The sequence below is a fragment of the Tinamus guttatus genome, unplaced genomic scaffold (assembly GCF_059628265.1).
Source record: "Tinamus guttatus ecotype Peru unplaced genomic scaffold, ASM5962826v1 Tinamus_guttatus_pri_ptg000048l, whole genome shotgun sequence".
NCBI lineage: Eukaryota > Metazoa > Chordata > Aves > Tinamiformes > Tinamidae > Tinamus > Tinamus guttatus.
The window spans coordinates 2,812,466-2,825,744 of record NW_028288582.1 but is presented as its reverse complement, the minus strand read 5'-3'; the positions used below and the strand labels follow the sequence as shown (position 1 = coordinate 2,825,744).

At 44.4% G+C, this 13,279-nt stretch overlaps 1 protein-coding gene across 3 annotated transcripts in view; it reads right to left on the bottom strand.

The window, feature by feature from the left end:
- MNAT1 (MNAT1 component of CDK activating kinase) overlaps positions 1-13,279 on the bottom strand; it is a 106,868-nt gene that overhangs the window by 32,757 nt on the left and 60,832 nt on the right. For 2 of the 3 annotated variants that reach the window (XM_088539609.1, XM_088539611.1), the window contains exon 7: positions 483-604. The exons of the other annotated variant lie outside the window; for it this stretch is intronic. In XM_088539609.1, coding sequence (XP_088395735.1) covers positions 483-604 — 122 coding nt within the window. The remainder of the gene's footprint in view (positions 1-482; positions 605-13,279) is intronic. 3 annotated transcript variants of the gene reach the window in all.

The following is a 13,279-nucleotide window of genomic DNA, read 5'->3' as shown; positions in this document are numbered from 1 at the left end:
AGTCCTGCCTTATCCTTATTGACCAAGTTAAGCTCTGGGCTTTGTTTCTCACAAACGCAGTTTGACTGGAGACAACAGTCAGCAAGTAAAACCTACCCTTTTCCATGGCAAAGGGCCCAGCTTTTAATATTTTTACTGGCTTACAGCTGGGTAAATTAAGCCCCAGATTTTTATTTATTTATTTATTTTCTAATACCGTGCAACTGAAAATGAACAGCTACTTCATGATGACTGCCAAGGGCAACCTTAAAAAACACTAATACAATCCAGTGCAGCTCTCAATAGATCTATAAAGGCTGGAGGACCAAAAAATTTCACTTATCCACCCAAACAAAATGTTGGTTGGGCAGGAAGTCTAACATTTCATTAAGATTCTTCGGAAGAAAAAAAAAAAAAAAAAAAAAGTGTGCTAGCATAGAGAAGATGGTAACGGCCCCAGATAAAATGGCATGAAATGGGAATTAAAACTTGTTCTTACTTACCCCAGCCTTCCCAGCATTTCCAGCTCTGGAACTTGTGGTCCATATGTCTCCACTTGCAGCGGTTGATACTCGTATAAGGCTTCTTCTAATTTCTGAATGGGAGCTAAGGAAATATGCTGACCCTGTTAAAAAGAATAGCAAAAGATTTCTGTACACTGGGTCAAGGTTTTGTTTTGACTCTTTTAAACAGGTTGCAAGAAAAAGACTTACACCATTAAGTTTGACTGGACCTCATTAAGAACATATTATCTGCTATATCAACTGTTCCTTCATTATTTTATTTTTTGTACTGGAATTTACAGTTTGGAAGCAGTGTTTCATTAGCTATAATCCTTCAGACAGAGTAGGAAGGAAAAGGAAAGTTTTATTGAAGGAAGGCTTACCATCAGAGCAAGGCTGCTTCCAGTGTCACTAGTAAAATTATTAATAGGTAAAAGTTTTGTTTATCAGAAGTAATATCAAACAAATGACTCTGAGCAAACCTATTAGGTTCTGTAATCAATGATTTCCTGAAAGCCCCAATTAGAAAGGGAAGCTGCTTCCATTTCTCTCTGCAGGCTTTGCAAGCTACCATATACATAATGGCTCTCAAGATAGACCTTTACAGTGCAATACAATTAATTCATTCAGCAAATTCCCATCTGTTTCATAATGAAAAAATATAGGAACGCACCAACATCAGATTCTAATTCCAGATGGTACTTTTGCAAGCCCTTCAGACCACTGAGAAACAGCTAGACTTTCCACGCCCCCGTCCCCAGGTCCCTATCGCTCCGAGCTCTCACAAAACGGGAGACTTGGGGCTGCAAAGCAGGGGGCAGGAGGACCTGAGATAGAGCCAAAGTTAACAGATGTTGCTGCGTGACATTCTACACTGATTTGTTGATCTTTCACACAGTTTCAATTTTCTACTGTATTCTATGGTGCTCACAAAAATTAGCAGCAGCAGCAAAAAGACACAGGGCGCTCTATGATCTTCCCCAAGCCAGCCTGGCTTCCCCCGAAAGCAATCCGGCTCCACATCTGCAAAAGGCAGGAACTTTGCAAAGGGCGAGTATTGTTTTTGTAGACATTTCGTCTGCACGGGGAGGTCGGAAGCTCTCCATGCTGTAACTCCATGGTTCCTTCTCCGTGGAAGCCTGACTCCCAACGGCCATGGATATGGAGCTCTGCTTCCCCGGGGCCACTCGTGCAAGGAGCTGCCCCCCTCCAGTGGGAACTAGAAGTGGGTTAGAATTAACTAAAGAAAAAAAAAAAAAAGTCTGGATGGGAAGCTGCTAATTAAATTTGTGCAGCATGGGCCAACAGCCCTCCAGAATCAGCAGCGTGGAGGTTTTTGTTCAGAGTTGCAGCGGGCGGATAAGAAAATTGAAGACTTGAATCCTTGAGAAGTGCTACCCCAGATCCAGACAAGCAGCTCAAAGAATGGCTTATTTCTATGGAACTAAAAGCAGCTTCAAAGTTTTCTATGTAGAAACGCGTGCGTGCGTGTGTGTGTGTGTGTGTGTGTGTGTGTGTGTGTGAGAGAGAGATGAGAATTGATAAACTCTGGCTTCTTTGCACACTCAGGAGCTCCCAGGGGCTGCTGCTCCCACTGATGACTGCTGCAATGTTAAAACTACGCAACCACACACATTAAAACAACAACAACAAAAAAAGGTAGGAAAAGAAAGATTAAATAGGCAGCTTTAATGCTGCTTCATGACATTTTAAGGTACAAATGCTGGGTCTTATCACATTGTTAGACACTGTCAATTTACAACCTATTCAAGTGCACATAACCCTTATGCTTCATAACTACATTGATGTGGCTTCCGTTGTAAAATATTAATGTTTGAACAAGGCTTTTAAAGTTTTAACAATCTTTGCTTCTCTAACCAAACCAAAGGGAGAAGTGTATCACCATTTTACACATGTCCACCCTCACTGTAGCAAATGAGAGGTTCCAATCTTCCCAAATCTCGAGGAATGGCTCCAGCCATAGAAAAGAAAAAATCGGTTTCAGGCAAAGATCAAAACCATGATAAATATTTGGGGAAATTACTTGTGTGTGCAAAAAGGGAGCAGCTCGGATTGCAGGAGCCACAGCTCCGGAGGACAGGGCTACAGCAGCTGCTGGCTCCCGGCGGAGCTGCCATCGCTGCATTCCCGGCACTCCCTCAACGCGCGCTCCGTGTGCCGAGATCGGCCCGGAGAGCGGGGAAAGCCCTAACGGGCAGAGCAGGGGCACAACAAGCCTCTTTCACCTCAGACATTTCTCCTCTGACATTGCTCTGAGGAGAAAGCCTCTTTCTCCTCAGACGTTTATGCTGCTGCACAAGCCCCTCTCTGCCTGGGGACTCCCAGTTGTCCTCTCCATGTGGGATTCCCGAGGTGCCGAAGGTCAGGAAGGGGATCGCTTGTGGTCAGCTAGTCGCAGGATGGGCCACGAGGCACATCCCATGGGTAAGTCATTCCAGTGGTTAGGGATCTTCACCATGGGGCACTGGCAGCTCATTTCTGGTCGATCAAGCTCAGTTTCAAAGCCCCGGCCCCATCCATGTCCTTCTCGTTTCTACACCAGGCCACGGTGCAAGCGTTAAGAACTAGTAGATACTTGAGCATGGCAAAATGTTTGCAGTAGTTTATCCAGGTTATACTGAGTTCACAACACTGAGTACTGTGTAGATCCGTGAGAAAAAAAGTAGGGCTGGAAACCAGGGAAAATTTGGGATGAGTGGCACCTTTTCCCACTTTACTGCTGTTGGACTACAGGGCATTTATAACAATTCTTGTTGAAGTTAAAAGGCTCAATTTGATCAATATTGCCTCAGTTAAAAGTCATTTGACCAGTTGTATGTCACTTTTGCCTGTCTGTCCTGACTGCTCCCTACCATTTCATAACGGACTGGTAAAAAAAAAAAAAAAAAAAAAGAAACCGCAGTCTAACTCCAGAGACACCACTGAAGATAGCAACTCTTACCTAGGGCTTACACAGCACTTCTACAGATACAGAAACAACATTTCACATCCATGAGGTAAGACTGTTAAATTTCCTGTGTTCCAGCAGCCAGCCTTACCTTTTCCTCCAGCTTTCGGGGAGGTTTCTTGGCTTGCTAAAGCCCAAAGGAAGGCAGCGGGGAGCAAGCGCCTGCTCCTGCATTGCTTTCTCCTGACAAAACCAAGTGCTGCCGCTGTGGTCACGGGTGAGGATTTCTAATTCCCCTTGGATGCTGTAATGTTTGTGTAAAAGACACTGACAGTATCCAAACGGAGAGGGAAAAGGTTTCCAAGAACAGAGGCAGCAGCCTGTCCTGCCTGCTCTCCCGGGCGCCTCTATCTTCATGGCATCCAAGGTTTTATTCCCCCCTTGACTTATTTTGGGCATCGTCTCTTACGCTGGGGAACGTAGGGAAGCACAGAGTGCTCTTAACTGCGAGGAAGGCACTTGCTTCTCCTCTCAACTTGGTTTATATAAAAGCCTGCAAAGCAGCAGCTTTGTGAGCAACTGCTTTTCCCCTCGTGCCCGGTACTGCTTTAGATGAAAGACACACAGGATTAAATGGTTAGAGGGGAGCTGTTTTATTGAAGGGTTTGCCTCACAAATGGGATGGGTGGCCCGATTTGCTCTTCACTGCCCAGCGCTGCTCATATTTGAGACATCTCAAATATTTAGCCATTTTTTGGTTCTGACTGGGATGTGATATGGAAATAAGTAAAAAATAAATAAAAATTTTTAAAAGGCAGGGAGGGATTATTTATTTAATTTTAAAACTGCCCTCACAGTGACAAGGAGCTTATTTTACACAAGATTGGATTGTATCTAACTGTATCCTTTCAGGAGAGGCTGCGGAGCACCAAAACCAGCATCTTTTCCCTGGGGGCTCGGGAGGGCTTCCTGGCAAACACCAGGGCTACCTGTATTTGCCTGCCAGTAGAAAGCAAGTGGCTCAGAGCACTCTTTCGAGTCCAGAAATATGAGCTTGAGGTGCAGCCTTCACATTCCTTCCCATCCTTCCTTTCCTCACTTTCCGCCCCAGTCTCCAAAACTGCACCACCTTCCCTCACCAGCAAAAGGAAACAGCAACGGACTTGTCACAAACCTCCTTCCCGAGGGCCGCGAAGGAAAGGAAAGCAGAATGACAAGCAAAAAAAGCAGGTAGGGGAAAGGGGAGGAACTGCAATGCCACAAAAACACCCCCAGGCCAGAGACGGGAGCCAGAGACCAGAGTCATTAAAACTTGTCCAGACAACACGGAGGTCTGTGCTGGATGATGCCGCTAAACCTTTTAATTTTCTTTAGCAGATTAACAGAAATAGCCATATTTGTGTGCCGAGGTCCATTAAGTCAATGGGCAAAAATGGGATTTTAGGCATAATTATTTTCACGGCCAGGTCGTCACCGGCTGCAACATGGCTCACTTGGGGTATGGGGAGCACGAGGCGCAGAGCAGAACTGAAGTGATTTGCAGGCCGGGACACAATTCTGCTCAAACCCACCCAAGCAGCGCGTAGGGAACGTGCAGCACTACCGAAAGGCCAACCGAGACCCTCTCCGCTAACCAAGGCTGTACTTGAACACATTCTTACATGTAAATGTGAAAAAATACTACATAATCCTGGAATTTTGTGCTGCAAGAAATCTTAAACTATTCTATCCCACAACGGAATTGAGGTTCTGGAATCAAGGCTCTCATGTTGATGGGATTCTTAGGAAGAAAATTCATACAAATACTTTGGACAACATAGCTTGAACCAAAAGCTAGTTTTCCAGCTTCCACTCTCACAATTTATTACTGACAGATCCATGTCCGCAGTGCTAATATAGATTTCTGATTCTGATTATCCATTTTGTTTGCCTACAGTAACACCCAGGCCAAGGAGAAAGAAGCTGATAGACTCGGAGGGCTCCGTTAATATTATTTTAACCTTTACTCTCCCCCTCTTCCACAGTGTTTTTAAATAAACAAGAAGTCAAACTAAAAGGCATTATATCATTCCTTAGTCTACAGCTCCTATGTTGGTGGGGTTTTTTTTTTCATCATGACTCAAATACTTGAGAGCAACAGCTCTTTATTTTCTGTTCTTGAAAAAACAACAATAATTTTTTTTTTTTTTAACTCAATTATCAAAAGCGCTAAGGGGATATCCCAGTAGCCAGATTGAAAGAGAGCAAAGAATCTCACACAGAAAAAAATCAAAAATCAACATGAGTCTTTCTACTTATCTTCCCAACTTTGAACCTCCCCACGCACAGGAAGATAAAGAGAAAAGATGCAAGTATCCACTTGTCTTTCTTTGGGATAGATAACCAGAACTATCTATCCATCTACCTTCTTTCTTTTCTTAGAAACTCAATTTGACTTCTGAACAGCAAAACAGATCTCAAAGATTTGATTTCTTTAGGGAGAGCAGAAATAAAGGAGGGAATCAGAGCACTGGGGATGCTATTAACAGAGACGGCCGCACAGATGTGATTTATTACGTGCAAACAGGTATTTGGGAAATCAACCGCATCGTTACGTGGGCTAAATCACATGCTCAGCCCTACTTCCCTCCAAAATTTTCCTCTACAACGTTTTGACATAAATAATTATCTGACCCGACTTACCTTCAAGCTCTTGCCAAAAAGGCACATTTCTGTAATCTCGCAGAAGAAACCCTACGCCTGCCTAATGTGCTGAAATACAACTCTCCTGGGTCGGCGCCAGGAGCAGGATTTAGCGACTTCTCTCTTTGCGGCCCCGAGGCTCCGACTCGACGCGGGGCATCGTCCACGCGCACCGGGGAGAAGGGCTGAGCGCTGCTGCCCACAAGACCCTGCACAAAGAGCAGCCCACGCTCCCCTTCTCGTACCTTGTTTGCTGGTGCTACCACCCAAAGGGGAACAGAGCCACCAGCAGGGATTGGTTTGGGTCCTGGTCCAGCTCAATCTACTGGAGTTCTTGTTTTGCTGCAGGGAAGTCAAGTGCAGGAAATTTCTTTAGGATTTCCCCAAGAATGGTGAAATCTGCAGGAACTGGCTGCTTATTAGTAGAAACTTGTATCAGCAGTCCAGAAGAGCTGTCTTCCACTAGCTGCTTTTTCCTGGGATGCTCTAAAGCAGAAGTCCACAGCTATACAGTATCATGTGTGAGGAATGCGCAGCCTGACAGATGATTTTAAAAGAAAGATTGCTTAAAATAACAAAACCGAACAAAAAACGGAGTTCAGTCTTTAGGACATGAGGGACTATATAAAACTCAGAGGTATGTATGCATTATGGAGCATGCAGTCTAGATCCAGTTCTCTCAATCAAGATACAGACCACCACAATCAGAGAAGAAACAAAGGGAGGGTCATTACATAATTACAGTTAAAGCAGGGACGGACTGGCAAAACAAAAATAAACTAAAAAAAGAGAGAGAATCTTTTGGAGCAATGTGGCCAAAAAGCAGTAAAAAGGAATAAACAAAAGGACCATAAAGACAAAAAAAGAAAATCAAGCATGAATAGAATAAGGGGGGGGGGGAAGAAAAAAAAAAAAAAAGGAGAAAGTCAAAAGCAATTAAAAACAGGCAGAGAGATGAAAAGGAAGAGTGTAGAAATACTGGAGTCCAAAATAAGGTGAAAGAAGCATCATCAAGCATTAGTTGTATATGTTAACTCTCTGCAATATTTGTGGGCTACATTTACTACACATTTAAAAAGAAACAAAGAAAAGAAAATTGAAACTCTTTAGGAACACATTTAGAAACTAATGCTTTTAAAATGCAGTGATAGTAATTTATTTCTAGGCTTTTTTTTTTTCCTCATTTCCACACACAGATGAGCGTAAACATTAGCTAATCATTGGGGGACAGGAAGATAAACCAACTTCCAAGACACTTCTCCTGCCAATGTAATGTACATCTCATCCTGGGTACTGCCTTGAAAATGCACCTCAATTCCATCGAAATAAGAGAAAAGCTCCCCAGGGCAGAAGAAACTGCATTTTAACTCTTCACAAAACATGCCCCTTTGTGCTTCCAACCATGTTGTGTTAGTATCTGTGTGGTTTCTATTTAGGATTTAATTAGGTGTATCAACATGATACTTAAAGCCGAACCCCAGGCCCAAGAGAGAGCTCCCAGGCCCGTCTTTCCAAGCAGCAAATGCTTCCGGGGCAGCTGAGCATTAGCAGGACTTTGGAGAGGATCTGCAGAACCTCCCTGGATCAGAAGCCCTGCTCCAGGCAGCCTTGCAGTCAGAGTCCCTCCACGAAGCCAGGCACATCATGGCCTAATATTTTAATATGTTTTTAATGGCCATGACTTTGTGGTTCCTTACAGCACAATAACCAGAAACACCTAAAGCATTCGCAGAACACAAAGTTCCTGCCCTGAAAAGCCTGCTGCCTGCTGTAGAGAAATAACAAGCTGAGAGTTAAACAGAAATAAAATCACCTGCATTTCACTCAGGCTGACAAAAACCCTACTGATCTATTTATACAATGAGGAGATGCTTCATCCGTTTTATCTTGGTCACTAGTTGAAGCGATGCAAACGAGCTGCAACCCAAGAAAAAGAAAGCCCCAAGAACAACGATTTTCAACATTTGTTAAGCAAAGGACTAAAGGCATAGGAAGGCTGCCTTTTCTTTGACTTTCAACGCTATTTCCATACAGGAAAATATGTCCTAGGCTCGTCACAAATAATGCAAATGACTCAGAGCAGCTCGGGACAGCCACTGCTCTGAGCAGCAAGCCAAAACGAGCTGATCATTTGAATTCCCTTAAAGCTCGTAACTTGGGGATAAATAAAGCAAAGTAGAGATTATTCTGCAGTTTAACAAGCCGTATCTAACATCTTTATGCACTTAAAAATTATTATTTAATTAGCCTTACCTGTAAGCTTAAGAGAGAGAAAAAGAAGAAAATACAAAAACTCATTTTCTCCTCAAGTCTGAACTATTAAGTTCAAATCGCTATACAAGAAGTAATAAAAATAGTTTGGTTTCTGGTAGCAATAACAAAAATGAGGGCATGATTAATTCTTACACTTTTATGGCAAACAATCTAAAGCAGATGTTTGAGAATAAAAGCGAGATGTCAAAGTAGTTAATAAGAGCTTTTCAAAACCAAACACAACAAGACAACTTGCAGCTTTATGTGCTTATATAAAACTCTAAATCATCTCAGGCAGCTTCCACCCTGAGCCCTTCTCTGCTCTGTGAAGCACCACAATAACCAAAAATGCTATATTCAAGTCTAAACCACAGCAGATCCGTATCTGCTGAGTGAAAGATGTGCAAGTGAGATTCGCTGATTTGAGATCAACAGCTGAATCAGGGCCCTTCTCATTCGCATAGTTTGAATATCCAGGGTTTTTGGAATAAAATTTCTGTCTTTAAGAAACAAAGAGTATTTTAAAGATATTTAAGGATACCTGAAAAGAAAAAAATCAGAACAAAAAAAAAAAAAAAAAGATTTGATTACGTTTACATTTCCTCCCAAACGCTGCTGTTCTCAGACGGCGCTCAAATCCCACACCGCAAGGTTTACACCACCACAGACATGCCCCAGAACGCAACTTCAAATATCTATTTGAACTTATTTGCTTGTTTGCGAGTTCAATGAATGGCTCATCAGAGATATTTTATCTCCAAAGGGCCGATTTCACTGCTTGCAGGCAGGAAAACTGAGCCCTTCCACTGTTCATACAAGGTTTGTCCAAGGTAACTCCCAGCGCACCGTCCCCCAGAGAAACTAGCTGTTACGTGAGCACGAGCGGCACTGGGGTAACTCCAAAGGCTCCCTGCTCAGACGTGCTTTCCAGAAAGCCCTACGCAGATTATGTTGATTTAAATAAGGTAGAGCAGGCGAGTTTTTGCACTCGGCTTTGCCGAGCCTGTGGGGCCTCGTGAGCGGCAGGCGCGAGGCCGCCGGGCGCACGCACGAGCTCCTCCACTCACCAGCAAGAGACCCTTTTCTTGGCCAAGAAAAGCCCCTTCCTCCGCAGCCGCCGGCCTCCCTGTACCTGGAGGGCATCCACCTTGCAACATGGGCTACCGTGCGCCCGGAGCGTGAACCCCAAACACGCCTCGCCGGCCGCCGCGTAACCGATAGCGTCCCAGGAAAGGCCGTGGAGGAGAAGCAGGAACTCTGCGGGATATATCGATAATAACGGGTTTTGTTTTCTTTCCCGAGCGCTGAGTTTGGGGAGGGGAAGGTGTTGGTGTCACCCCCTCCTCCCCTTGCCAAGCTTTGCTGCTGCACTAAAAATCATATTAATCCTATTGCATCACAACGAGCCGTTCAAGCAGCTTTTAGCATGTTTGGCTTCATAGGCTGGATGGGGCTGTTTTTTTTTTTTTTTTTTTTCCAACTCTCCAAGTTTTGGCAAAGAGAAGGAAAACGAAGGCATGATGTATAAATCTCAAGAAAATGATATTTTCAGCAAAAGAAAGCGGGGTCTTCTCTGAAAGCTACAAGAGAAATACAAACAGTTTAAAGCACCACAAACTCAAATAGCTTTACCCTAGCCCCTGGATGTAAACTTTACCCAAGCAGGCATAAATTGAGGAAAATCTGGTTTTGCCTTTGGTTACCTGTTAATCCCAGCTCGGATGTAAAACGCAGTGCGGCAGAAGCCTCCTCTCCCCTTCCCCTTTCCATGGCCCTGTGGTGGGAGCATCCGTGGTGGGGCCAAGGACCCATGCACAGCAGTAAAGCACTGTCTGGGCCTAAAGGCCGCTCACCTTCTGTTATAGGTTACACGGGCACCTCACCAACAATAAATAATAATCAACCCATAATAAAAGGCTACCCGAGTGATATAAAAATCATTCTAACCCAAAGGCCTGGGTGACTCGGAGCAAAGGAGCAGCCCGGCCAGGATTACGCAGCGCGTAGGGCCCCTGTGCTTGCTCCCGTCAAGGGCCACAGCTTGGCCTTAGTAACTTAAAATGCTCTGTCATGCGCCCGGGTGCCTCTATCGTACATGTACACACAGCAGGGGCAGGAACAAATAACCAAGTGCCAGTAATTAGAGAGCTTGGACACGGCATTTTTAGCGAGCAGCTTTTTGCGTGTGTGGGTGGTTATTGTATATAATACATACACACAGCTGCAGATGAATAATCAGCTGTGGGAATTCAGCACAAAGGTGCACAAAGCCCCGCGATGCCCCAAGCCCACAACGGTTTACACGGACTCTGCTCACCACAAGGCACCACGGCCGCCTGCGGGAAGGGGGTCCATCCGCCACAGCGCTCGGATGGGGTTTGGAACCAGGGGAACCCGGCACATTGGAAACCACCTGGCTCAAAGGCCGGCGTCTCCAAAACACCCAAGGCAGCAGCAGCAGCGACTGCTTCGCTTGGATGGAGCCTGCGCGGAGGCCTCGGAAGCGCCGGCTCCAGGGCAAGCGCGGGATGAGCCAGCGGCGCCTTGCGGGGAAACGGGATCATCCCAGTCACCGGAGCATCCAAGCTGCGCGCGCTGCTTCGGACACAAACACTCACCAGCACCCGGGAGAATTTGCTTATCGATTTAAATGGACACTCGGTTTGCCTGTTGTTGTTTTTCTTTAACTGGAGCTGGGTATCAAGTGAGCAATAAAGTGCATTTTTAAGAAGTATATAGTGTTTCCAAGTATTCTCTCAAGGGCTGTAACTCAGTGCATAAATCATCTTAATTTTAGTATTTGGTCCCCAATCCTGCTTGGCGTTGCACAAGTCAAGAAGACAGCTCCTCTAGGGACTATGTATAATGGAGGCTGGTACCTGCACCAAATAGTTCGAGCATTCTTAGAAAGCCAATTTGAAAAGAAGTTTCCAAATTTCCCCAATCAAGTCTTTGAAACATCACAAGGAAGAAAGTAAACAATTATAAATCGAATGACAAAACTGCTCAGTAACTCGTACCATTTTAAAGAGCGGATCACAAATCTAAGGAACGGTTTATTGCAATTAATTGCAATTAATCGCAATTAGTGCCTTTGGTGACATTAGTCTGCATAATAACAAAATTGCAAAACGCAGCGCAGACAAACCACAACCCTCTGCAAAGCGATGCTCAGGCAGGGCCCTGCTTACCCACAGGGTGCAGCTAATTGCATGAGAGCTGTTAAAGAAAATTCACCTTGCAATATATCACTTAAGGCTTTCTTTAAAAAAAAAAAAAATACACCCTCTTTAATCCATATACTTACTAATCCACGTAAACAGAAAACCCTTGATGTGATGCATTCAGCGCGGTGCCATTTAAAGCCCAGCACTTCACAGAGCCCCTAAGTCTTTTTGGAAATAGCTCGGCGGGTCAGGAGCACTCGCTTTCCACCAGTTGCTGCCCCACATGCTATTGCCAATCAGCTGCATTTGCTGCAGCGCATTCCAAAGTTTACTAATTAATCTCCGCTCTAAACCCCACCAGCGGCCGGCTGCCATTCGGAAAGATCATCGTCTTTTATTTAAAGACATAGTGACCCTATGGTCAAACTCAGGCCTGACATGGGCTTTTTTCCCTTTATTTTTATTTATCTACTTATTTTTAAGCTTTAAAATTCCAGGCCTTCAACTTCTAATTGGATAGAGCAACTATTTGCAGGAGATGGCTAATGGTTTATGGGTGTTTATATGATATGACTCAAGTTATCCTGCTGTTATTTGCCAGGAATTGAGAAAACTTTTGCATTTGCATTTAAACACAGGGTGCAAAATGCAAATTTACGAGGTGAAAAAAGAGAGACAACTCCTTTTTTCCTTTTTTTGGCAAAGCAGCATGGACACTTTGAAGCCCTGCGTTTTACCCGTTCCTGCGTCTTGCTCCGTTTCATGTGTGGTTTTCAATCTTGCTTTCCCCGGGGACGCTCTTGGGGCAGGTCGCCCTCATCCAGCAGCGCGGCCGGGCCCGGTGCCCTTCACAACGACCTCTCCCCAAGCAGTTGTGCATTTTCCTGGGGTGTAAATCCTCGCAGACAAGTCGAACCTGTTCTTTTTGGCACGCAGCCCTTCAGATGAATACTCGCCTGAGATTTATTATGAAAGGGGAACGAAGGGGCATTATTGCACAACAGGCACCCTGCACACGCGGCTAAATTTCTATCTTTCACAACTTCTTTTAAATACACCCATCTTCTTAAAAGCACCAGCCTTTCTGACTTGTCACCAGCTCTCTGCAACTAAATTCAGTGCCCTTTCCAAAAAGGAAGGCATGCCCAGAAAATGCATGTGTGCTAAGGTGCTCTATATTGCCATTAATAAGTAATATTCCTACTTCCTGTTACTATCCACCAGGGATTAGTGTTTCCTAGCACACCATTCACTTACAACACTGAAGTATTATTCCACGTTGTAGCAACATACAGGGCTGTAAAAGAGCCCATTAATTATTTTTGTAATGCCACGAAGTTGCTGCAGGATATTAGACTGTCTCCACGTGAAAGGCACTCCTCGAGCAAAATGATGAATGACAACGTTTACTGGCTTTTAATTAGGTTTCTGAGTATTAAGAAAGGACCTACAGAGGTAATTTCCCTGGCCTTGGCTTATTATTTTTGCCTGCCTTTACGCAAATTGGAAAAATGGTTCAAAATCATGGAATCAAAAAAGAAAAAAGGAAGTATAAAAGAATTGGGAAAGGGGCAGATTTTATAAATTCAATGAATCTGCCAGAATGGCCAGCGCAGTAACCATATCATCTGCATTATCCGCATTATCCGCATTCCTTAGCGTTTCCTAATTGATCCATCAAAAAAATTCGTCCTGGTAGGGAAGGGGGTTGGGTGGGAGAGCAAAACAAAAAAACACCCAGATGAAGTCGCACGGCCCAAAACTGTGTTCAAACCAGCTTTATCCGA